Source organism: Nelusetta ayraudi, unplaced genomic scaffold, assembly GCF_046127955.1.
Source record: "Nelusetta ayraudi isolate G7.1 ecotype Tasmania unplaced genomic scaffold, CSIRO-AGI_Nayr_v1 ptg000136l, whole genome shotgun sequence".
Classification (NCBI taxonomy): domain Eukaryota; kingdom Metazoa; phylum Chordata; class Actinopteri; order Tetraodontiformes; family Monacanthidae; genus Nelusetta; species Nelusetta ayraudi.
Window position 1 is genome coordinate 1,689,771 of NW_027466186.1, and position 18,870 is coordinate 1,708,640.

At 46.0% G+C, this 18,870-nt stretch overlaps 1 protein-coding gene across 3 annotated transcripts in view; it reads right to left on the reverse strand.

Moving 5' to 3' along the window:
• Positions 1–18,870, reverse strand: part of LOC142879452 (nuclear factor of activated T-cells, cytoplasmic 1-like) — a 57,780-nt gene that overhangs the window by 31,495 nt on the left and 7,415 nt on the right. For all 3 annotated transcript variants that reach the window (XM_076012777.1, XM_076012775.1, XM_076012776.1), the window contains exons 4-7: positions 12,304–12,506; positions 10,102–10,274; positions 9,111–9,251; positions 501–556 (exon numbers count right to left, since the gene is read on the reverse strand). In XM_076012777.1, the coding sequence (XP_075868892.1) occupies positions 501–556; positions 9,111–9,251; positions 10,102–10,274; positions 12,304–12,506 (573 nt within the window). The remainder of the gene's footprint in view (positions 1–500; positions 557–9,110; positions 9,252–10,101; positions 10,275–12,303; positions 12,507–18,870) is intronic.

The window sequence follows — 18,870 nt, forward strand, 5'->3', positions numbered from 1 at the left end:
CGCAGGCCAATCTGACGAACCTCAATGATATGCTAATTAGCTCGAGCAGCTTTCTGGGACACCAGGAACAACGCCTGCTCTGTGTAGCTTTTTCCTCTTGCTTCACCAACATCAACACGCGTGTCAGAGACCGACAGCGCTGGGTTCGCTTCTCGCTGTGGTTTTAATGTAAAGCAACAGGTAAAAGCAGGAGGGGGTGGGAGGTGGAGCTCGGAGTTAGCGCTGCAGCCCCGGTACCAGCGAGCGTGTGAGGCGCGGTCACGCGGCCGGCGTGAGGTTCGCCGTGCAGGAACAACGCAGCGCCGGCTGTTTACTCAACGAGGGAGAGGAGGATTTAGTGAAAATTCCACTCAGGATTGCATGAGCTCGTCCTTATTTGTCTGCGCTGCCACTGGCAATGCCTTAGCAAACGTTACATCATTGCGGGGGACAGGTGAGGAGCAGTCGGGGAGGGAGGGAAGGGACTTCCAGGAGGGACGCTGCAGGAGACGTGCACTTACAGATTTCACGGAGCTCTTGTCCACTTTGGCTTCTGTCTCCCACAGATGATGTCCATCTGTTGACAGAACAAAAAAAAAAAAAAGACAATGCAGTGTTTGGAGTTGTTCAAGTGTGAGGGCGAGACTCGTGACCGTACGTTGAGTTTTGGTTATTTTGCCGACAGTTATGAAGGGAACAATTTCAAAGATCTAAACATTTTCGAAAGTCTGGAAATCCTCAACAAAAAAAAAAAATCAAAGAACAATTATGCTCCCTGAATACAGAAAGTAAAACCTCTGGTTAGTTTTCTTTTTTATACCTCACTTCCATCATGTGCAAGGTGAGTCTTTCCTCTACTGCCAGGCAGCACGAGTCTCGCCTGCAGCGCAGCTGCTGCCGCCGCGAGCCTGCAGAAGCTCAGCTCACCATTCTCAACGTTTTCTCTGTGATTTCTTACCACACCTCAGCGAACAGGCGCGCCTGGCACTGCCTGGCCACTCACACCAATGCGCCCCTGTGTGTGTTTTTCTTTATTTTTTTCCTTTTTTATGTTTTCAGAGTGAGTGACTCACTTGCTCTGTCAGAAAGAAAAAGGAGTGACACGAAACAGTCTGTGTGGCAGCGGAGCGCTGGGCACCGTGGCACTGCTACCGTTTGGGTCGCAGCTCGTGCACCTTTCAGGACGTCAGAAGTAAGATAATCAGGATCTGTTTCTGATGGTGAAACCCTCACAGCTCTGGGTGATGTAGATCCTATCTGGTCTTTTTTCCCCTTTCTCAAACTTTGTGTTTTTCACATCACGGAGCGAATGAAAGCAAAGGTTCCTGTGCGGTCACGCTCGGCTTATTATTGGTGAGCTGCGGTCGTGGGGGCGGCTGCTCGGCTTTGTTATTGGGAGATTGAACATCGATAGATATCCCTTTTTTTTCCGAAATGGCCTTATTAGAGCTGAGGCAGAGAGAGGAAAAAGCAGACGTTGAACAGATCAGATAAGATCTTTTTTTTTTTTTCGGTTGAAATAAGTTTGCATATGGGGAAACGCGGCTCGGTTTAATAGGCGGGATTTGAGTGACCGGGAGGGGGATGTGAAACAGCTTGATACAGCAGGGAACGCAGTGGGGGCTCGGCAATGACAGAGCGCACGTGACCGGGGGGGCTGAGACACTCCGAGGAGCGAGCGGGCCCGAAAAGCATGGAAGGACAATTAGAGAGAGAGAGAGAGAGAGAGAGAGAGAGAGAGAGGGGACAAGGGAAGGTCACCGAGTGGAAGAGACAGAGACGAGGAGAGATGAGCGTTCCTCATGTTACGTCTCGGGGAACCAAGAGGGAATCTCACCCGCCTCCGCTCTGGGAGTCGCTCCAAGAGGGGAAACCTTAGACTGCGACGTAAACCCCGACCTCCACTAGTAAACATGTTTTTCTCCCCTTTTTTTTCTCCTCCTTTCTCTCACCTATGCTGCTGCTGCTCCCCCCGTTGCTCAGCACCACCCCCCCCCACACACACACACAACCCCCCCTCTTCTTGGCAAGCTTTTGAAACGATACCCCATCAGCTCCGCCGACTTCGGCGCAGGAGAGTTGGGCCAAGGCCACATGTGGCAATGTCTTTTTTTTCTTTTCTTTTTTTTTCTTCTCTTGAGTCGGCGGCTGCCACTGCCGCCGCACAACTGATAACCGCAGAACTTTCCGTTCAGGTCCCTCCTTCCCTGCAACATCTGCAAAACGCTTCTGTTCCCGACAGCACCTCCGCCTTCACGCAGCCTCCGCCCACGCATTGCTTCAAACACACACACACACACACACACATGCACACACGCACACACACACAGATGCATGCAACACATGCAACCACAGTATCCTCTACCTTTGTTCTGGCCCTTCAGCTTGAATGATAAGAGAGGGAAGTGCAAAAACAATGGGTGGCGCAGGAGCCGAGTCTGGAGAAGGTTCTGGGGCGTGATCCCGTCACGTTTTCCTATCGGAGCGGCGAACGGCAACGTGCGAGAGAGAGAAAAAAAAAGGCAGCCGTCCCGCTCTGAGGTTAAACAAGAGGCCCCGTCTGTCGGTCTACTGCTGTGAGTCACTTGGGCAAACGGGAGCCACAAAAGGCCAATGGTGACACAGACAAACAGGCAGCCACGGCCGCCGCGGCCTTGTTCGTCAGCCAATTTAAGACCACGTGCTGCGGGGCGAGGCCCCTCCCCCGCCACCCGCCCGAGCCGCTCGACGCCGAAAAACGTGAGCGCGCCGACCGCGTCTCAGAAATTTGCGGATGAGCTTCAGCCTTCTGCATATCTGAGGATTCACACTCCCCCGGGTGATGTCTCATGTTGAAGTCATACCCCACCGGGCTTGCGGAGGTTGGGAGAGAACTTCCACAGGTCACTTAGAAAGACTTTAGATTTAGGAATTTGCGGCAGCTGGGAGGTTTTCTCAGGCTTAAAATACGCCCCAATCGGTCGAAAAGCTACTTGAGATATTTAGGGACAACTTAAGGAGAAAACATTGGTTGAGTTTGTAATATTTGCCAATTTTTTATTTTCTTTTACGAGGGAAATCTGATTAATGACGTGTTTTGTCTTCACTACAACTCTTCCAAGATTTTGCTTCCAGGATGTGATTTTTCCTTCAAATAAAAAAAGAGACAGCATATTTTAATGCAACAAATTCCACTGACCAAACTGAGCGCGCGTTCGAATGGAAATTGTGATTCACATGTCTAATTGCGGAGGTTGACTCGTGAAACAACCCAGGCATAGATTTTTTTTTTTTCAAATGTGTTTTCCACAGATTGTTTTTAGGACTATTTTCCTCCTTCCTGTTTACACGCAAGTTTATTTTCCATCTTAGCTGCCGTTGCTGCTACTGGGAGTTGGTAGGATTCCGTAAAGTTTATGCAGATTTTCACGGCCATTGACTTGTTGTTCACTTGGAAAAAAAAAAAAAAAGACATATTCCAAAGGGGTTCCCCCATGACAGATTGTCCAGGGTCAGCTGCCTTCCTCCTCATAAGCACCTGACTTCTGCCAATCTAAGTACTGGTGAAACTGGAGTCAAGTGGGTCTGCTTCAGATTAAGATGCTTTCTTATAAATTACAACCTGACAGTGGGTTTGTGATGTTTTTATTGCTCGGAAGCGAGTAATTCTGGGTTTATAAAGGGAAAACTTTAGCTGACTTGACCTGCGGTAGGCTGGGGATGACTGAAGGTAGTCGGGGGTTTATTATTTTGTTTCAGGTCAAACTCTGCAAGCGTTGGGTTTGAAAGTGATCCGAGGGGTGAGAGGAATTGGCTGGAACACCTTCAAATGCTTTCCGCTGTGTGTTGGTCGGTGCAGCAGAGGGTTACAACAGAACATCCACTTAAATTCAGTGTGATGGCAGTAAGACAGTTGTCCATAAATGTGTGAATTATAACAGATTATTTTAGCATGTCTAACCGGTAGTATTTGCAAACTAAGTAAACTGTATTCTAGCTCCCTGCCTATAATTCTAACTTGTCCTTCTCTCTCTTACTAACACCTTGCGTGGCTGTAACATGTCATGACACAAACAACTAAAGGGTGGCGGCCAGTCTAGACACCTTCTGTTATAACACTGTTATGGTTCTTTAGATGAAGAGATACGCCCAAAAGCGAGCGCATTCCAAAATAACGTACAAAGTTGTTGGTGATGGATCCTGGCATTATTAAAGTTAAAAAAAAAACAACAAAAAAACAAACAGCTTGTGGCCACAAAAACAACGGTAAGTTGTTTTTGTGGTTGTTTTGAGTAAGCTTTGCCTTCACACTCTGTAGCTTTGGTGTTCGGTGACGTGTGCAAACCCACTGATATAAAAGCTGGGTAAACCCAAATGTTCTTGTTGCAGAGGTGACGACATCATATATCGTACATGTTCTAATACAGTCTAGGCTCCCCCGGCCCATCAATTTGTCATGTAGACGCACTGTATTTAATGGGTACTTCATTTTATGGAGGTGGGGCCAACAAGTACGCGAGGCTTAGCTCCTACAGTTCTGTTGATGTGCTCTTCCTCGAATTGCAATTACAGCAGATAAGCATTGATTCTGGAGTAAAAAGCTATAATAAATAGGCGAGTTACTGTAACTCTTATCAGATCTGCAGCCTGAAAGTAGGGGCAGGGCTTTAGCGTAAAGAGCTGAAGTGCCAAAACGCTTGGCAAAGGGAGCCTTTTCTTCTTTTCTCAGGCTCTATCAGTTGTGCCACTTTCCGCGGGTCCTTGCAGCAGCAAAACAAAACGTCTCCAAATTTTCAGTCAAAACCTATTTTTTTGGAAAAGATCAGCGGCGGATCAGACGTTGCATGTTGGGGCACAACCCACGGAGATGCACATCCCCATCGCTCTGAGTAAGTAGTCTTGCGTACGATGAGGCTATCACATTGTCCATGATCAAATAAAACCATAGCCTGAAGCTTAATGAGCAGACCAGACAATCTGCCACACGTTACAATAAATTGACCTTTAGTCCCGGTGTCTCCACTCGCCCCAGGTAGACGTGCACGGCGGCGCACAAACGGCGAATATACCGGGGAACCCTCGGCGAGGCATGCCTTCAACTGAATTATAGAGGTATGAAAACCAAATATTTCAGCCTGTCGCTGTGGAGTTTTCACATGACAAGAGTAATAGCCCTGGGATATTGTTGCGGGCTGTGCTGTCTCAACGTTACAGATGAAACTGTAGCTTAGAATTCTCTTAATCTTGGCTGTGAGCATGACCGACGGTGGAGAAGCTGCATGTGGCCCGCGCGTTGCTGCTGCTGCTGCTGCTGAGCTCCAGGCAACGGTCCAATCCGGCCAGATGTAAAAACGATCCATCTCGCAAGGGAATTCCCTTACCTCCACTCTGAGTCAGAGCGCAGGCTTTCCCCACACACTCTCTCCCTCTCTGTTTGTCTGTCTGTCTGTCTGTCTGTCTGCCTGTCTCTATTTTTCCCTGCCTCTAGCATTCATTCCGTCCATGGAAAATTGGGGCAAGCCAGAACAGACACTGCGAAAAAAAAAAAAAAAAAAAAAGGTGTGCCAGGTATGTCCCAGGACTAAATGCCAAGAGAGCATTTTGGGCAAACTGAGAACCGAAACACAACCTTGACACATAAAGTTGATAAAAACTAATAAAAAATAAGGTCAATAAAACCTGGCGCAACAATGTAAACTAGATGGAAAATTTGACAAAGGCCCCACAGTGCAGGGTTTTGAAGGAAGCAATTCTCCGTGGCACCGAAACCAAAAACCCTAAAACGGTATGGCCTTTAAAAAATGTCAGCAGCAATTACTGTTAAAAAAATAATGTTTACATGGGAGCAGAGAGAAAACTCAGACTCTGTCATTATCTGTTTGCAGTCTGATTAATTTGCTCCCTCTGCCATGTGTGGGCTGCAAAAAAACAAGAAAAGTTTCTGGCAAGAAAAGCTGGATTCTTTAATTCAGCTGTGGAATTATTTAAAGTTTATTCATAAAAGCCATGCAAATACACAAACCTCTCTGGAGGGGCGGGCCTAAGGATACTGACCCAGAACTTTAATAAAAAAATAAAAAAAAATGTGACAGCCTATTGGTGCAAAGGTGTCTCATCACACAGGTTCACATTCAAGTTCACTTGGCGGTCCCTCCTCACTGCCTTGCCGTTCCTTCGCCTTCTTTTGTCTTTTGCCTGCTCTCACAGGGTCTCTGCCTTTTCCGTTGCGCCCCTGCAAAGGGAATCCCTTGTGGATGACTCACTGAAAACACTTCCTGCCGAGAAGCGCAAACAGGCCCCACAGGCTTGCGGCAATGACACGCACACACACACACACACACACACACCTTTGCACGTATAGTAATAAAACACACGATCCCAGCCTGCGTGCGCAGTTTGCATCAGTTGTGCTGTAGGTGATGAAGTGGAACAGAGGGGAGAGAGGCGGCGGTTTCAAAATGCAGAGTCACTTTTTTTTTTTTTTTTTTTTTTAAGAGGCCTGCAAGGTTCTTCAGTTCCTTAAGGCAATGCTGAACTCACTTCTCCAAAGTTCCAGCGGCAATAAAACCTTTAGAGTTTTGGTGGAGTTTCTGCGCGCTTTTGTGATTTTGGTCGTTTTTTTGGGTTTGGCTGTCATAAAACCCAGTAGGGCGGTTTTAAGGGAGTCTTTGTTTCTCAACTTGGCATTACAGATATATCAAAGGTGCTTAATATTAACAGCTTGTTCAATGGTGTGAACAGTGTCAACAACCAATGGCAGAGCTCTTGGCAGCATCAGAAAGCAGCTGCAAAGACTCAGCAAGCAAAAAAAATAATGCTCCTGTCCCATCATACATTATGTGGTGCGAACTTCAGGCTGGACACACAACAAAAACTGGAATCGCTCTGAAGCTGCTGCTGATTTTTGGTGACGTTAATCCCCTCACTAAGAAAAAGCTCACCAGGCAATCAGTCAGATGTTGACGTGATCAATTATTTAAGGTGCTCTGTATTGAACTGCGGCCAATCCCAAAAAGAGTCATTTGGGAGTTTGATGCAAAAATCAGCTGGGTCATATTGAGTGTTGAACATCAAGTGTTCGAGGAGTACATGTTTATTTTGTGACTGAGGGCTTTCGTACTGAGTGTGAGCTCCTTCGGCCACAGCGTAATTATTGACACGAGTATCACCGGGACGCCCAAAACCCGCAACTTGTGAGGATTGCAGTTTCTGGAAGGTGTTTATTGGCGTCAGTTTAGAAAATAAGCAGCCAACCTGATGTTTAATGGCAGCTACAGTAACAGCTGTCACCACCGTGGCAAAAGCAGTGATTGGTGTCTGGCTATACACTTGTGTGTGTGTGGGGGTGTGTGTGTGTCCTGCTGTGTGTCAGAGCATACGCAATAGTATTCAAAGCAGTGAAATTTTATGCATTTCATTGGGGCATGCAGTCATGAACTTTTCCAGAGGAAAATCAATCCAAGGTAATAGAATAAATCTTCAATATAAAAATATAATTTTTGTGTGTATTTCAAACATAAGTACTTTTCCACACTCGCACTCGCTCACAGAGATCCGCTACTTGATGTGAGTGATGTGTGCGATCCCCTGCGTGCATGCGCATGTAGATTGTGTGTGGCTCTGTCTGTAAATGGCCATTTTTTTGGGGGACTTTTAGAGACCCTGGAAGCAGTGGGTCATTAAACTTTACATAAAGGCAGACTAAGGGGGCGTCGAAAAACAACCTCCCCAACAATCGCGCTACAACGCAGAGACGAGGAGCGAACTGATGAAACGCCAGCGGCAACTGGGGAGGACGGGGATCCTACGTTGGCTAATGTTTTTAGCGGGTGTCGAGGAGAGAGGTTCGAAATATTTGGACAGTGAGCGTTTGAGAGAGCAACGAACAGGGACTCAATAAAGAACGCAGGGTTGGCACGGATGCCGAAAAGGAGTCTCACGTTGCACGGGGGTGGAAAGGGGACTGTGTTGCGTATGCCTGGGCTTTCCTCTCCTGAGGATCCCCCCTCCATGACTAAGTGAGGCCAGGAGGAGGGTGACCTCACCAGATTCATTCACCTCCCTTTACCCCACTTCTCCTGAGAATTCCACTTTGCAGGCTAAAGGGGAGCTAAGACGGGTAAAATATTAGGGAGACGTGAGTAAGACGTCATTTTTATTTTGGCGGTTTGGTTGCTTTAATTCTCATTGTCGCCATTTTTGACTACAATGCTTAATAAAAGAGTTGACTACTTGGCTACATACTTGACTGTATGCGTTGTCTCTTTCTTTCATATTGGACAAAGTCATTTCATCCAATAAGATTGTTCATAAAAACATTTTTAAATTTTGTGTAGGGTGTTTGAGTCTGAATCCGGAAGACTGGATTGTTAAAGTTGAGCTAAGTTTAGTTGGATTTGTGGACTCTTGGTTTCAATCTGTAAACTGAACCTCTGACCAATCACGTGACAGATTGGATTGGGCTTGAGCCGTCCCGCTTCATACGTCCAGAACTCTTGCACGCATCAACGTCATTTGCTGCAGCTCTGCGTTTCCGCAGACTTCAGAGGTGTCACCGCGCGTTGACCTTTGCTTTCACTTAGCGGCTGCAATCAAGGAAATGATCACCAACACCCGTCGCCCCACCACCCACCCACCCACCTCGCAAACTTGATCAGTGATGTTTTTACCACAGCTCCCTCCCACACGGCGAGGAAACACATGGCTGAGAAATCTGGACGAGAGGAGACGGCAGCAGAACTTCTTGACTGTGACTCAGTGGCACGCATCTGGCGCCATGGCGCTCCAGGACGGATGGAGGTGGGTGCAGCCACGGTTGAAAGTGAGCCGAAGGGTTAAATGTCAAAGGCTCCGCGAAGTCAGAGCAGGGGAAAGTGGAAGAAGGAGACGTTGCACATGCCCCTCTCGTGATTCACTCCTTAACTTGTGGCAAGCAAATAGGCAATGGAAACTTCAGCAAATGTAAATACACTTTGGTTAAAAATATGGTGCGCTTAATGCACACCACATGCAGCTGCCTGGCACGGCCTACTCTGTTTTGAACGGAGGAGAGACTGTGGAACAAAGGCGGAGGCAGATACGTAGAGATACTTAAAGGAGATATTTAGAAAATTGGAAGGACGGTGCCTTGTGGCTCGGCGACAGTCGCTTACCCTGCGCTTTCTCCACGAACACCACCTTGGAGTCGGGGAGGAAGTTGAGTCCACTCAGGAGCATCATTTTGCCACCGGTGGCCGGGTAGCTCTCCACGCTCTGCTTCTCGACCAAGGGGAGCTCCTGTGCTGAGCGCTGGGCTGTTGGAGAGCAACGCGCGGATATTTCAGATTTCGCTGTGCCCCGGGAAGCTACGAGCCAGCAGGCAGCCAGTAAAACAGCAGTTCTTGGTTAGGGAAGCAGGAATATCGACTTTATTATGATGATTTGGTGACCCCCGGCTATGAATTTTTCGGCCGGCAGCTGCTCTTTAAACCACGCTGCAAAAGTGGAGGGGCTGAACAAAACAATACTTTCATTGTCCGACCTCAGCCATTCTTTTCCATTCAGTCACTCACAGCCAACCACCTGTTTTGCTTTCAACTCGAGTGGCTAGCATGTGTTATTTATCTGTTTCATATTTCCCTTTTGCCAGTGTGAAATTTTTTGAGAGCACAGAAGAGTAAAAAACGCTAAAAAAAGAACCCTCAGAAGAGACAAATCAACCATCTAGTCGGTGATAGACGTTTAAATGCCTTCTCGTTTTCCCAATCCAACTTTAACTGGCCGATTCAGTTGCCAACAACATCACACCTATATCCACATTAAATTAACAAAGAAACAGGGCTCTCTTTCAATGTGCTCACACTGCAAAGCCAAAACTGGGCCTGGCAAATGACCTGTGCAGAACCTTAGTTAATGGGGTAGTCTCAGCGCAACAACTTTTGCCTTCACTTACACAATTGGGAAGCAAGATCGATAGCATGTGTGTTTGGCATCAGGTACAATGCATCATCTATTGCCATCTCATTATGTAAAGCTAATGTAACGGGTGAAGAGGTATTTAATGCGATCCAGCAGCTCATAACTCCACGACGCTCAGTTTCTTGGAGCACAACGAGAAAAAAAAAATCCACATTTCGCTCTTGTTGTATCTCATGTGTGACTTACAGCATTCAATGGGGTTGGAGGAGGCCTGCAGGGACACCGTCCTGCCGTTGGGCTGGTTGATGTGCACTCGGAATACCAATCTCACACGCGTGTTTTTGCGGCCGATGTCTGTCTCCCCCTTGCGAAGCTCGATGTCGGAGTTACGCAGCTTCAGGATCCCGGCACAGTCGATTCTGAGAGAGAAAGGCAGGGACGCAAAATACAAGGACCATTTTATTTTTTGATTTTTTTGCAAAGAAAAGACATGATAATACAGACAAAATGACACAAAAATGAAGTTTTATTTCACTTGTCAAAATTGTATGCTTCTGCAAACCAAGAATTTTGCTGAAACGCTTCAAGTTTTTTATTGAAACTCTGCGGTCCCAATGTCGGGTTGGAACGAAACGCTTGGTTTCTGAGTTAGGAAAGATCATGTGTGTTCACTTTTTGGGCTCTTTCACAATGTATGGGATAATCAATCACATTTTCCCCCTGCAGATTGTTTTATACACAAAGTTCTGTCTGGACGAAAGCTAAAATAGGAGCTAGTTTAATGACTTGACTCTGGCTGTTTAAACTGGGACACTGAGCAGGGTTAATGCAAATGATGTCCTGGCTCGTGTTGCTGATCCTGCACTGGAAGTTCACTGGACCGTGGACGTAGCGTTATTAATCCAGCAGCTAATCAAAGGCAGATCGGGATATCAGAGACGCTACATCATAGTGTTTGAGGCTCCTGACTATCCAAAAATTAGTAATACCCTGAAGAAATCCTCAGAGCTGGAAATGCCAGACTGTTACCAGCAGCCTGCATCAACCATGTCAATTTTTCCTGTTATCCAAATGCATCAAGTCAGTCTGATTCCTTCACACTATGAACGTTTTGCACATAGGCTTTGCGGCTTAAAGCTCTGCTAATGATTGCCACATGCAGCAGTACAGGCTTCACTGGGCTATCTGCCTTTTTTCATTTCACCTCACAATTTGGGAGGTAGAGGAGTGAATATTAGTTTCCCTTCCTTGGTGGAAAAAAGTGCATTAATTCTCAAACGTTGGCTAATTTGAATAAGAAAAGTGAGGCCAATGAAAAGGGGAGGAAAAACAAATGGGATATGGTTTGGCGTTTCAGTTATTTTACATGGAGGGTAGTGTTCCTGGAAGATGGTCAATGTCATTTCTTCACTTAGCTTTGGTATGGCCAAGCTTATCAAGTTTGCATGACATGGGTCCTTTTCACTCTGTGGTGACCCGAGCATTTGGTCGGTAGTCATAAATTCCATGATCTGTAGTATTGTCCCCTTTCTTATGCAATAATTTGAAGACGAGATTGATTCCCTTCAGCAAAAAGTATTTCTTTTTATATTCAAATTATATGTGGTAAGAATAAAAAAAATAGGCATAGAGGCATACTCTGTATTTATGATCATATAGTATTTTAGAATTTAGAAATGGGGTCATGCAAGTGAAAAATATTTTTTCTGCGCGGTAAAAAAAAAAAAAAAAAAAATCCATTTCAACTGTCTGTGATTGTGACTGTAGATAGCATCTTTGTGCATCCCACGCAAAGCATGTATCTGCTATCTGCTGGCAGGACAGCAGAGAGGTGAATGCTATGTTATCAGGAAAACCGTAACGGAAAAAAACACTGTTTGACGGCTTCTTTTTTTTCCCTTTTGTCTCTGACCTTTCAGATCGTCGGCACAGAATGAGAGAAAACTTTCACACCTCTTCTGTTCACATGTGAGCTGACGCTAAAGGAAGGACGGAGCTTCCTCTAAAATATTATTTATAAGATCGTATTCATCCTGAGGGACACATTAAGGCAAGTCAAAGAAAGGTCACACCAAGGGCGGGATACAGAATTGGTGAAAATGATATTGCAGAGGGGAACAAATGGTAAAATCGTTCAACCAAGGGAAGCCAATTAGTCTTTTTTTTTTTTTTAGCACAGATTCCAATTTTTAACCTTGCAGTGTAAGACTCACTGGTCACACTGCAGCTCACTTCTGCTAGAGATGGGTGACATAAGGACTCACCTCAGTCCAGCAAACAGATGCTTCCATTTTTAAAATGGTAATAGCACAGAAATAGACAGGAGCAGAGCAAGAAGTACGTGTGCCTGAGATTTTGTGGGTGTAGTAGGGGATTTAAGTAAAAATGTTGAAGATAAAAGAAAGCTGACCAAAATTCACAAATACACAAAGGAATGCGAGCACTCACATGGCTCTCATGTTGTTTTCCGGCAGGAGCGGGATCTCGAGGACTTTGGTGTTGGATTGCATGACTTCGTGGCTGGCGGTGGAGACGGTCTTGCCGGTGATGCGGTGGACCTGGTAGAAGGCATGTGGTCGCAGGAGGCGGTCGTCTGCGGTCCCGATGAACAGCTGCAGGGTGAGAGGCTCGCTCTCCATGTAACCGTAAAGCTGGCGAGAGAACAAAGCGACCCAGGTAAAGTGGCAACGTCGTGCTTTATGGGCTCCATCTTCCGACAGCCCTGTACTTAACCGAGTCGAGGTTGGAGGCACGTTACAGTGGAATACATTGGAATGGCAGAGGTGGAAAAAAGCAACAATGGCTGTTTTGGTATTTTGGTATTATCGAAAATCCTTTTTACAGTTTTTACTGAGATTCGTCTAATTCCTCACGAGTACTGTGACAACAAAAAGTGTTGAGTGTTGTGTGGATTTCTCTAGCACAGATCTGAGTGTGTTGGTTGGCAGAGGCTATGGCTTCCAATCATTTCGCTGCCCATTAAAATCTTTGTCGCCTGCCTGCGCATAGCAACAATGACTCAGGAGAGAGTCTCTGCCTTACAGTGGTGTGTCCAAAATATTTAAAGTGTGTATAATTAATGATGTGGTAAACTCAAAAAAAATAAAAAGTCAACATAGATTTGAAAAGCAATCCGTTCCAATACTGGCACCATAACTGTGAAACTTAACACCTAAATGCAAAAAGTTTATGGAGCTTGGCATGCAGACTGAATCCACCCCCTTTGCCTTCAGGCAGTTATGAACATGCATTATGATTTCCATTAAAGCTGAGAGTCTGCGTCCCACCGTGATGAAAGAGACTCCTGTATCAGAACCACCACTTCAAACAACTACCACTTCCTCTCGAAGACCTCCATTAGCTGCTACTGCTCAAGTAATAAAAAAGATCAAATCTCTCTCAAAAAAAAAAAAGGAAAGAAAGGAGGAAGAAAAACTCCCAAGCCACAGAAAGTTTGGAAGCTACTGATTTCTTTAGGGTTAACAGAACTTCAAATAAACTGGAGTTGGCAAATGACAGTCATTATCACCGGATGGCTAACACTTTCTAAAATAACATTTATTGGTTTAATCAAGTATGGAAGGACCAAAGAGAATTAGAGCACATGCATGGTTGCAAAATTCATAAGACCAACTGCTGTTTATTTTGCTTCTGAATGTAATAATTTCACCACAAAATATGCATTTCTCATGTGCGGACCTCCCAACTTGGTTGGTTGCTCTTTGGAGAACAGAATGTGGTCATCGGGCCACGGGAAGGTGAATTTGCTCCTCGAACAATTATCACCCATCGTTGCCAAACCGACAGAAAAGTGAGCGGGCAAACTTCAGACTGAGTGGGTGTCCGTGCATTGACCAACGTGGCTTCTTGACCACACTTGACATTTACTCTGCAGAATAACTAACTTTCAACAGTGGCTCACGAAGCCACGGACTTCTGAAAAAAAATCCCACAAAACGGTCAATTACCCCAGCGCCGACCAGTGCGTCGCTTCAAACCAATTTTCTCTGAGCTCCATTAAAATAGTGGTACCGAGGCAGGAGACTCCTGTTGTTTATCTAACAGACTGAGTCATACAGCAAAATGCAGACCATATGTTACCTATGACATAATCTGATAAATGTCTTTGTAATGACCTCTCTGAGACTGCCAGGATTTGGGGGGTATTTGACTAAGGTGACTGTTGAAGGACTAGCAAGCAAGTCATTAGAATTTTTTTTTTTTTTTTTTTTAAAGGGTAGCCTGACTTTTTGGACACTTGCTGTATTTGATTCCGAGCAAATTTGTCTGAATTCAACCAATGACTTTGGCTTCTACCCAATGACTGATCTTTTTGGATCTGGAATCTGACATATTCAATCAAGGAGCCTTTAAGCATTTCTTGAACAAATTAGTTCAACAGAAATAAATCACAACTTCTTACTGGAGGAGAGCACATATCCATATGCCACTGTAATTGCTACACCAGCAGGGTTATCTGGCTTCTCTCTATTGCGTTATCAAGGGAGCACAATAGGAATCTTAAAACTTAGGCTGTCATTCAGCTCGACTGTCTGATATATTTTTTTTCTCTTTTCTCCCGTTCCACGTAGTGTCTAAAGCAGCTGTCTTGACCGGCGTGCTATTCACACATGCTAGTGATCAGCGACTTAGACCCGAGGTCGGGAGCTTCTTGAAGTTTTGGCATCCCGAGGGGCCACTTCATCTACGCGGTGATCTCACCAGCAGACCCCGCTCTGCTTGTTATATTTTACTTATGGTGTCACCAGTGGTAATTATCCATAGCCACACATGCTACCAGTTACTTGCGTATTGACTTGTGAGAGCGCTCCAGCGAAGGCACGACATACAAATCTGAAACACACAGCAGCATTAAATTGCGTGACGTCCCCCATGCAATTTTAATAGAGCGCAGGCCGCCATGCCAGGGTCCCGTGTCCGTCCCCTTGGTTTAAACTCGGCAGACTTCATTGGATCTTTTCTGTGACCTCCAACCATTACCTCAGCTGCCACGTGGCTGTCAGGGGGCCCGAACGAGAGGCAGGAGGGACGGGGGTGGAGTGGGGGCTCAGGCTTTCTTCATGGCTTCACTCGTCTCGCGGTAGCTCGCAAGGACAGTGGCGTCTACGTCCAAAAGCTGCAGTGACCTCATGGACTGGAGGAAGTGATTAATGAGGTCAGGCATTTCTTTTGGTGACGCCGGTCTTCCCAGAAGTATAGGAAGGTGGTCACGTCCATCTGCCCCTCCCCCACAAACAACCTCCGCCAAATTCTTTACCATATGTGCTCCCTGACCCTCGCCTTTAGCTTCTGCGCAACTCCTGCGCCGTGGACTGAAGCGCGCCACGAGCAGAACGCTTTACTCACTTCTTCATTCTATCCTCGGAGGGAGAATGAAACGGGGGTAAAAATGTTGAGATAGTATTGTAAACTTTTAGTGGCTGCTGATGACAGAGGCTTCGCACACACCTGTGACTTCAGTGTGGTATTATTTTTATCCTCCTCCTCGGTCCGGCCTGCGAGGCCGAACCGAGGAGAACGCTAATGTTGTCCAGATGAGCTTCTCGACTGTAGCTGCAGCCTATTTGGAAGTGTGCACTGTGTATTTATTCTTCGGTAATCCAAACCCAATTGGAATCGAGGCCCGATCTGCAGGCGTTTTCACTTTGCCAATGTCTGCCACTGTGTCAGCTCGATCCACTCGTACCTCCCACCACGAGCCACCGTTGCGTTAGCCGTTGTCAATAGCGAAGTCTCAAAGTTGCGAATGGGGCAGCTGATGTAGTAACTGCGTAACTGTTTGCAGATTATGTTGGCAGGTGTCAAAGAGAGGAAGGTGAACCCATTCAAATTTCCCCATCCATCCCACTGTCTCCTTGACTTGAATGCAGTATTGCACCAGTATAGTAAGTGTAATTCGTCTGTTTGGTTTTTCTTTCATTTTTTTTCCTCTGCACCCTCGAAGAAAGCCAGCTAAAATGAAATCAATTTATTTCAATTGAAGCAATATTCCAGGCATAGCTATTCATAGCACACTTTATTCGTCAGATGCTTAGCCGATACTGACATTCATAATGGTGCCTACATCTGGCCTCAATAGTTCAAAGACATAATTTGTACATGAAATGTTTAATAGCGACTTTCTGGTAAATTAGAATTGTCTGCTCTGGCTGGATACTTTGTGTGGATACACTCCACAGGCCTGCCTTCTGTCTCCTCACGGTGATTTCATCACAGACTGGAGAAATGTCACAACTCGTCGAGGTCCACGTGGCACACAGAAAACTGGTGGGGAGCTGAAAGCAGTTGTGGGGTGGCTGGGAGTTGAGGTGCAGAGGAGAAATGCAACTGCAAAATTTTGCCTTTTTCCCATTATCTCTCCCAGTTACGTGCTGACAGTTGCAGGGCCTGCTGCTGCTGTACTCAATTAAATGTACACCCATCCAACTTGTCTCCCCTTCCAGACTGTACTCCAGCACTTTCCAGCGCTGATAATGTCTCTAGTTTCTCATATTGAAAGCATAAGGCAACATATACAATCCTTTAGTATGGTTCGCTCCAGCAACTCTGGTTTTATAAGTGACTGAACGGCCATATCCCTCTAAGTTTTGGTTGAGCTGAGTTCTTAAGTGTTATGTCACTGAGGGCACAGTTTCAAGCAAAAGCCGATGTCTAGACCAGTGAGGGTCCAAATTCCATATAAAAGGAATTTAGTTTGCCAAGACAGCCTGCCATAGGAAATATCATCCTACGGAGAATTTGAGCAAGCTGATGCATGGATAACTGCCGTGCCCCCCATTAGCATGGGTACACGCCAGTGTCTTACCTCATAAATCTGTGGGCCGCCTGATTATCACACCAAACCAGTGAAAGGGACGCACACTATTTTTTCCGCTGGCTATTAAACGTTAATTACGGGTAGACCTATATGTATGAGCGAAGCTCTGCAGATGGAGGACCAACTGTTTACTAGAAGCTTAAATGCCCCTTTGGGCAACGACCAGCCCCGATGAAGCTCTAACAGGGCCATAGGGTACACCAGGCCTTTTGAATATCAAACAAATGGCGGCAGTGGATTTAATGAGCAATTAGAAGGACCAGTTTGAGGTTTTGTGGACCAATCGTTTCTTTGGCGTTATCAAAGAGCCAACCAACACCAGATTCCAAGGTGAAAATGTGCTTGCCAAGAACCAAGCGCATGCCCGCCAAGGTCTTAAATGTCAAAGTGGCGGAAACCTGCAACAAATTTGACGGGCATTAGGCTTCATACGGTTGCAAAGGAAGAGAAATGCCCATTAAGTCATGCGCAAGGTAATGGGAGTGATAGCCACATCCTGCTGAAATTACACAACGCCTGTTGCTGTACAACATTTAACGTGAGACCCAGAGCAACTGCGTCTACTGAAATGGGAAAAGCCCTGAAGGCCAGTTATTATCCTATACAAACTCGCCGCATGCAGAGCTGCAGTACAGTCTGCATGATTAGTTTAATGCCCTACAGGTGTTTCTGCCTACTGTTACTCCAGGCCTGGTGGGTGAGTTTCTTGACTGGCGAACCTAAAAGCATGAGCAACGTCTTCAATTTAAATACAATTTAGACCAAAACCTGGTCGTGTCTTCAGTCTGCAAATTCTCAGTAAAACTAATTTGGCACATTATTACTTCATTTTAATGTGGAAATGATTCCAAGATTGTTTTTAATGTATGTTTGTGTATATACATATATATATATATATATATATATGTGTGTGTGTATATATGTGTGTGTGTGTGTGTGTGTGTATGTATGTATGTATGTATGTATGTATGTATGTATGTATGTATGCATGTATTTATTTATCTTATTATATTTTTTTGGTGGGTGCTGGTGTGGGTGGGGGAGGGGAGGGTGATGCTGTTGACATTTAGCATAGCTGTGGTCAAAGAGCTGAGGGTCTGGAGCAACGTGAGAGGAGCCAACAAAGTATCCGAGATCCCTTTAATGGCGTTGTGGTCGGTTGCAGTAAATAAAGTGGAAAAGCAGCCATGGAGGCAGTGAGGTGAACCAATCAGAAGAGCGGAAGGTTAAAAGCCGGCGGATCCATAGGAGGGCGGCGGAAGGAGAGACGCGATCCTGAATAAATGACTGCAGCTTGGAACTGGAGGCCGCTGCGAACGGCCTTGGGGTAATGACTCGAGGTAACCTATAATTTAGAGATTTTCTTTAACACTCTATTCTCTCCACTCATCCATCCCACAATTTCTCCATCCTGTGCGTTGGACAACCCCGAACGCTGAGTCAGTTAATCTGCTGATGATGATGATGATGATGATGATGATGATGTCATACATTGTGGATACTAAACTTTCCAACGTGTTTGTCGGGGGAAAAACAACAGCAACATTTTTAGGAAGAGAGAAATCAACAAGGAGGAGGAGCTCTGTATCTTAGTCGCTGTCTCTCTGGAGAACCTGGTAATCATGTGGAAACAATGTATCCCTACATGTTTTTCACCATGCTGTTTTTCATCCGGTGATGCTTTCCGACACACGTCACCGTCATTCACCGCGCCCGTGTCTGATCGCCCATGAAATAAAAAATACAGAAAAAAACAAAACAAAACAACGGAGCCATTGGTGACCGTGCTTGGAGCGGTGGAGGCCTGCTGGTGAGAGTTTTGGGAGATGGTTTGAAGGATGAACGGTTCACCAGAAGTGACATCTTCGAGGGGCCCAAAGGGAGACAGGGAAGCATCGGTGCATGGAAAGGGCCTGTAGTGTCTGACGGGTGTTGGGATTGTGACTCCTTCCACAACACACCACGATGCCAGAGCCGAGCTGAGGGCCACCTAGGCCCTAATCAGCGGGATACAGAGCCTCTCCTGGGGCAGCCAAGCCCCAGCTGCCTGGTGACTCTCATGCTGTGCTCTCTACCTACTTAGTCTCGTGTACAAACTCACACAGACACACGGGAGCACACACGCACACACGAAAACACACACACACACACTTCCTGAGCTGCTTCCTACTCCTCTG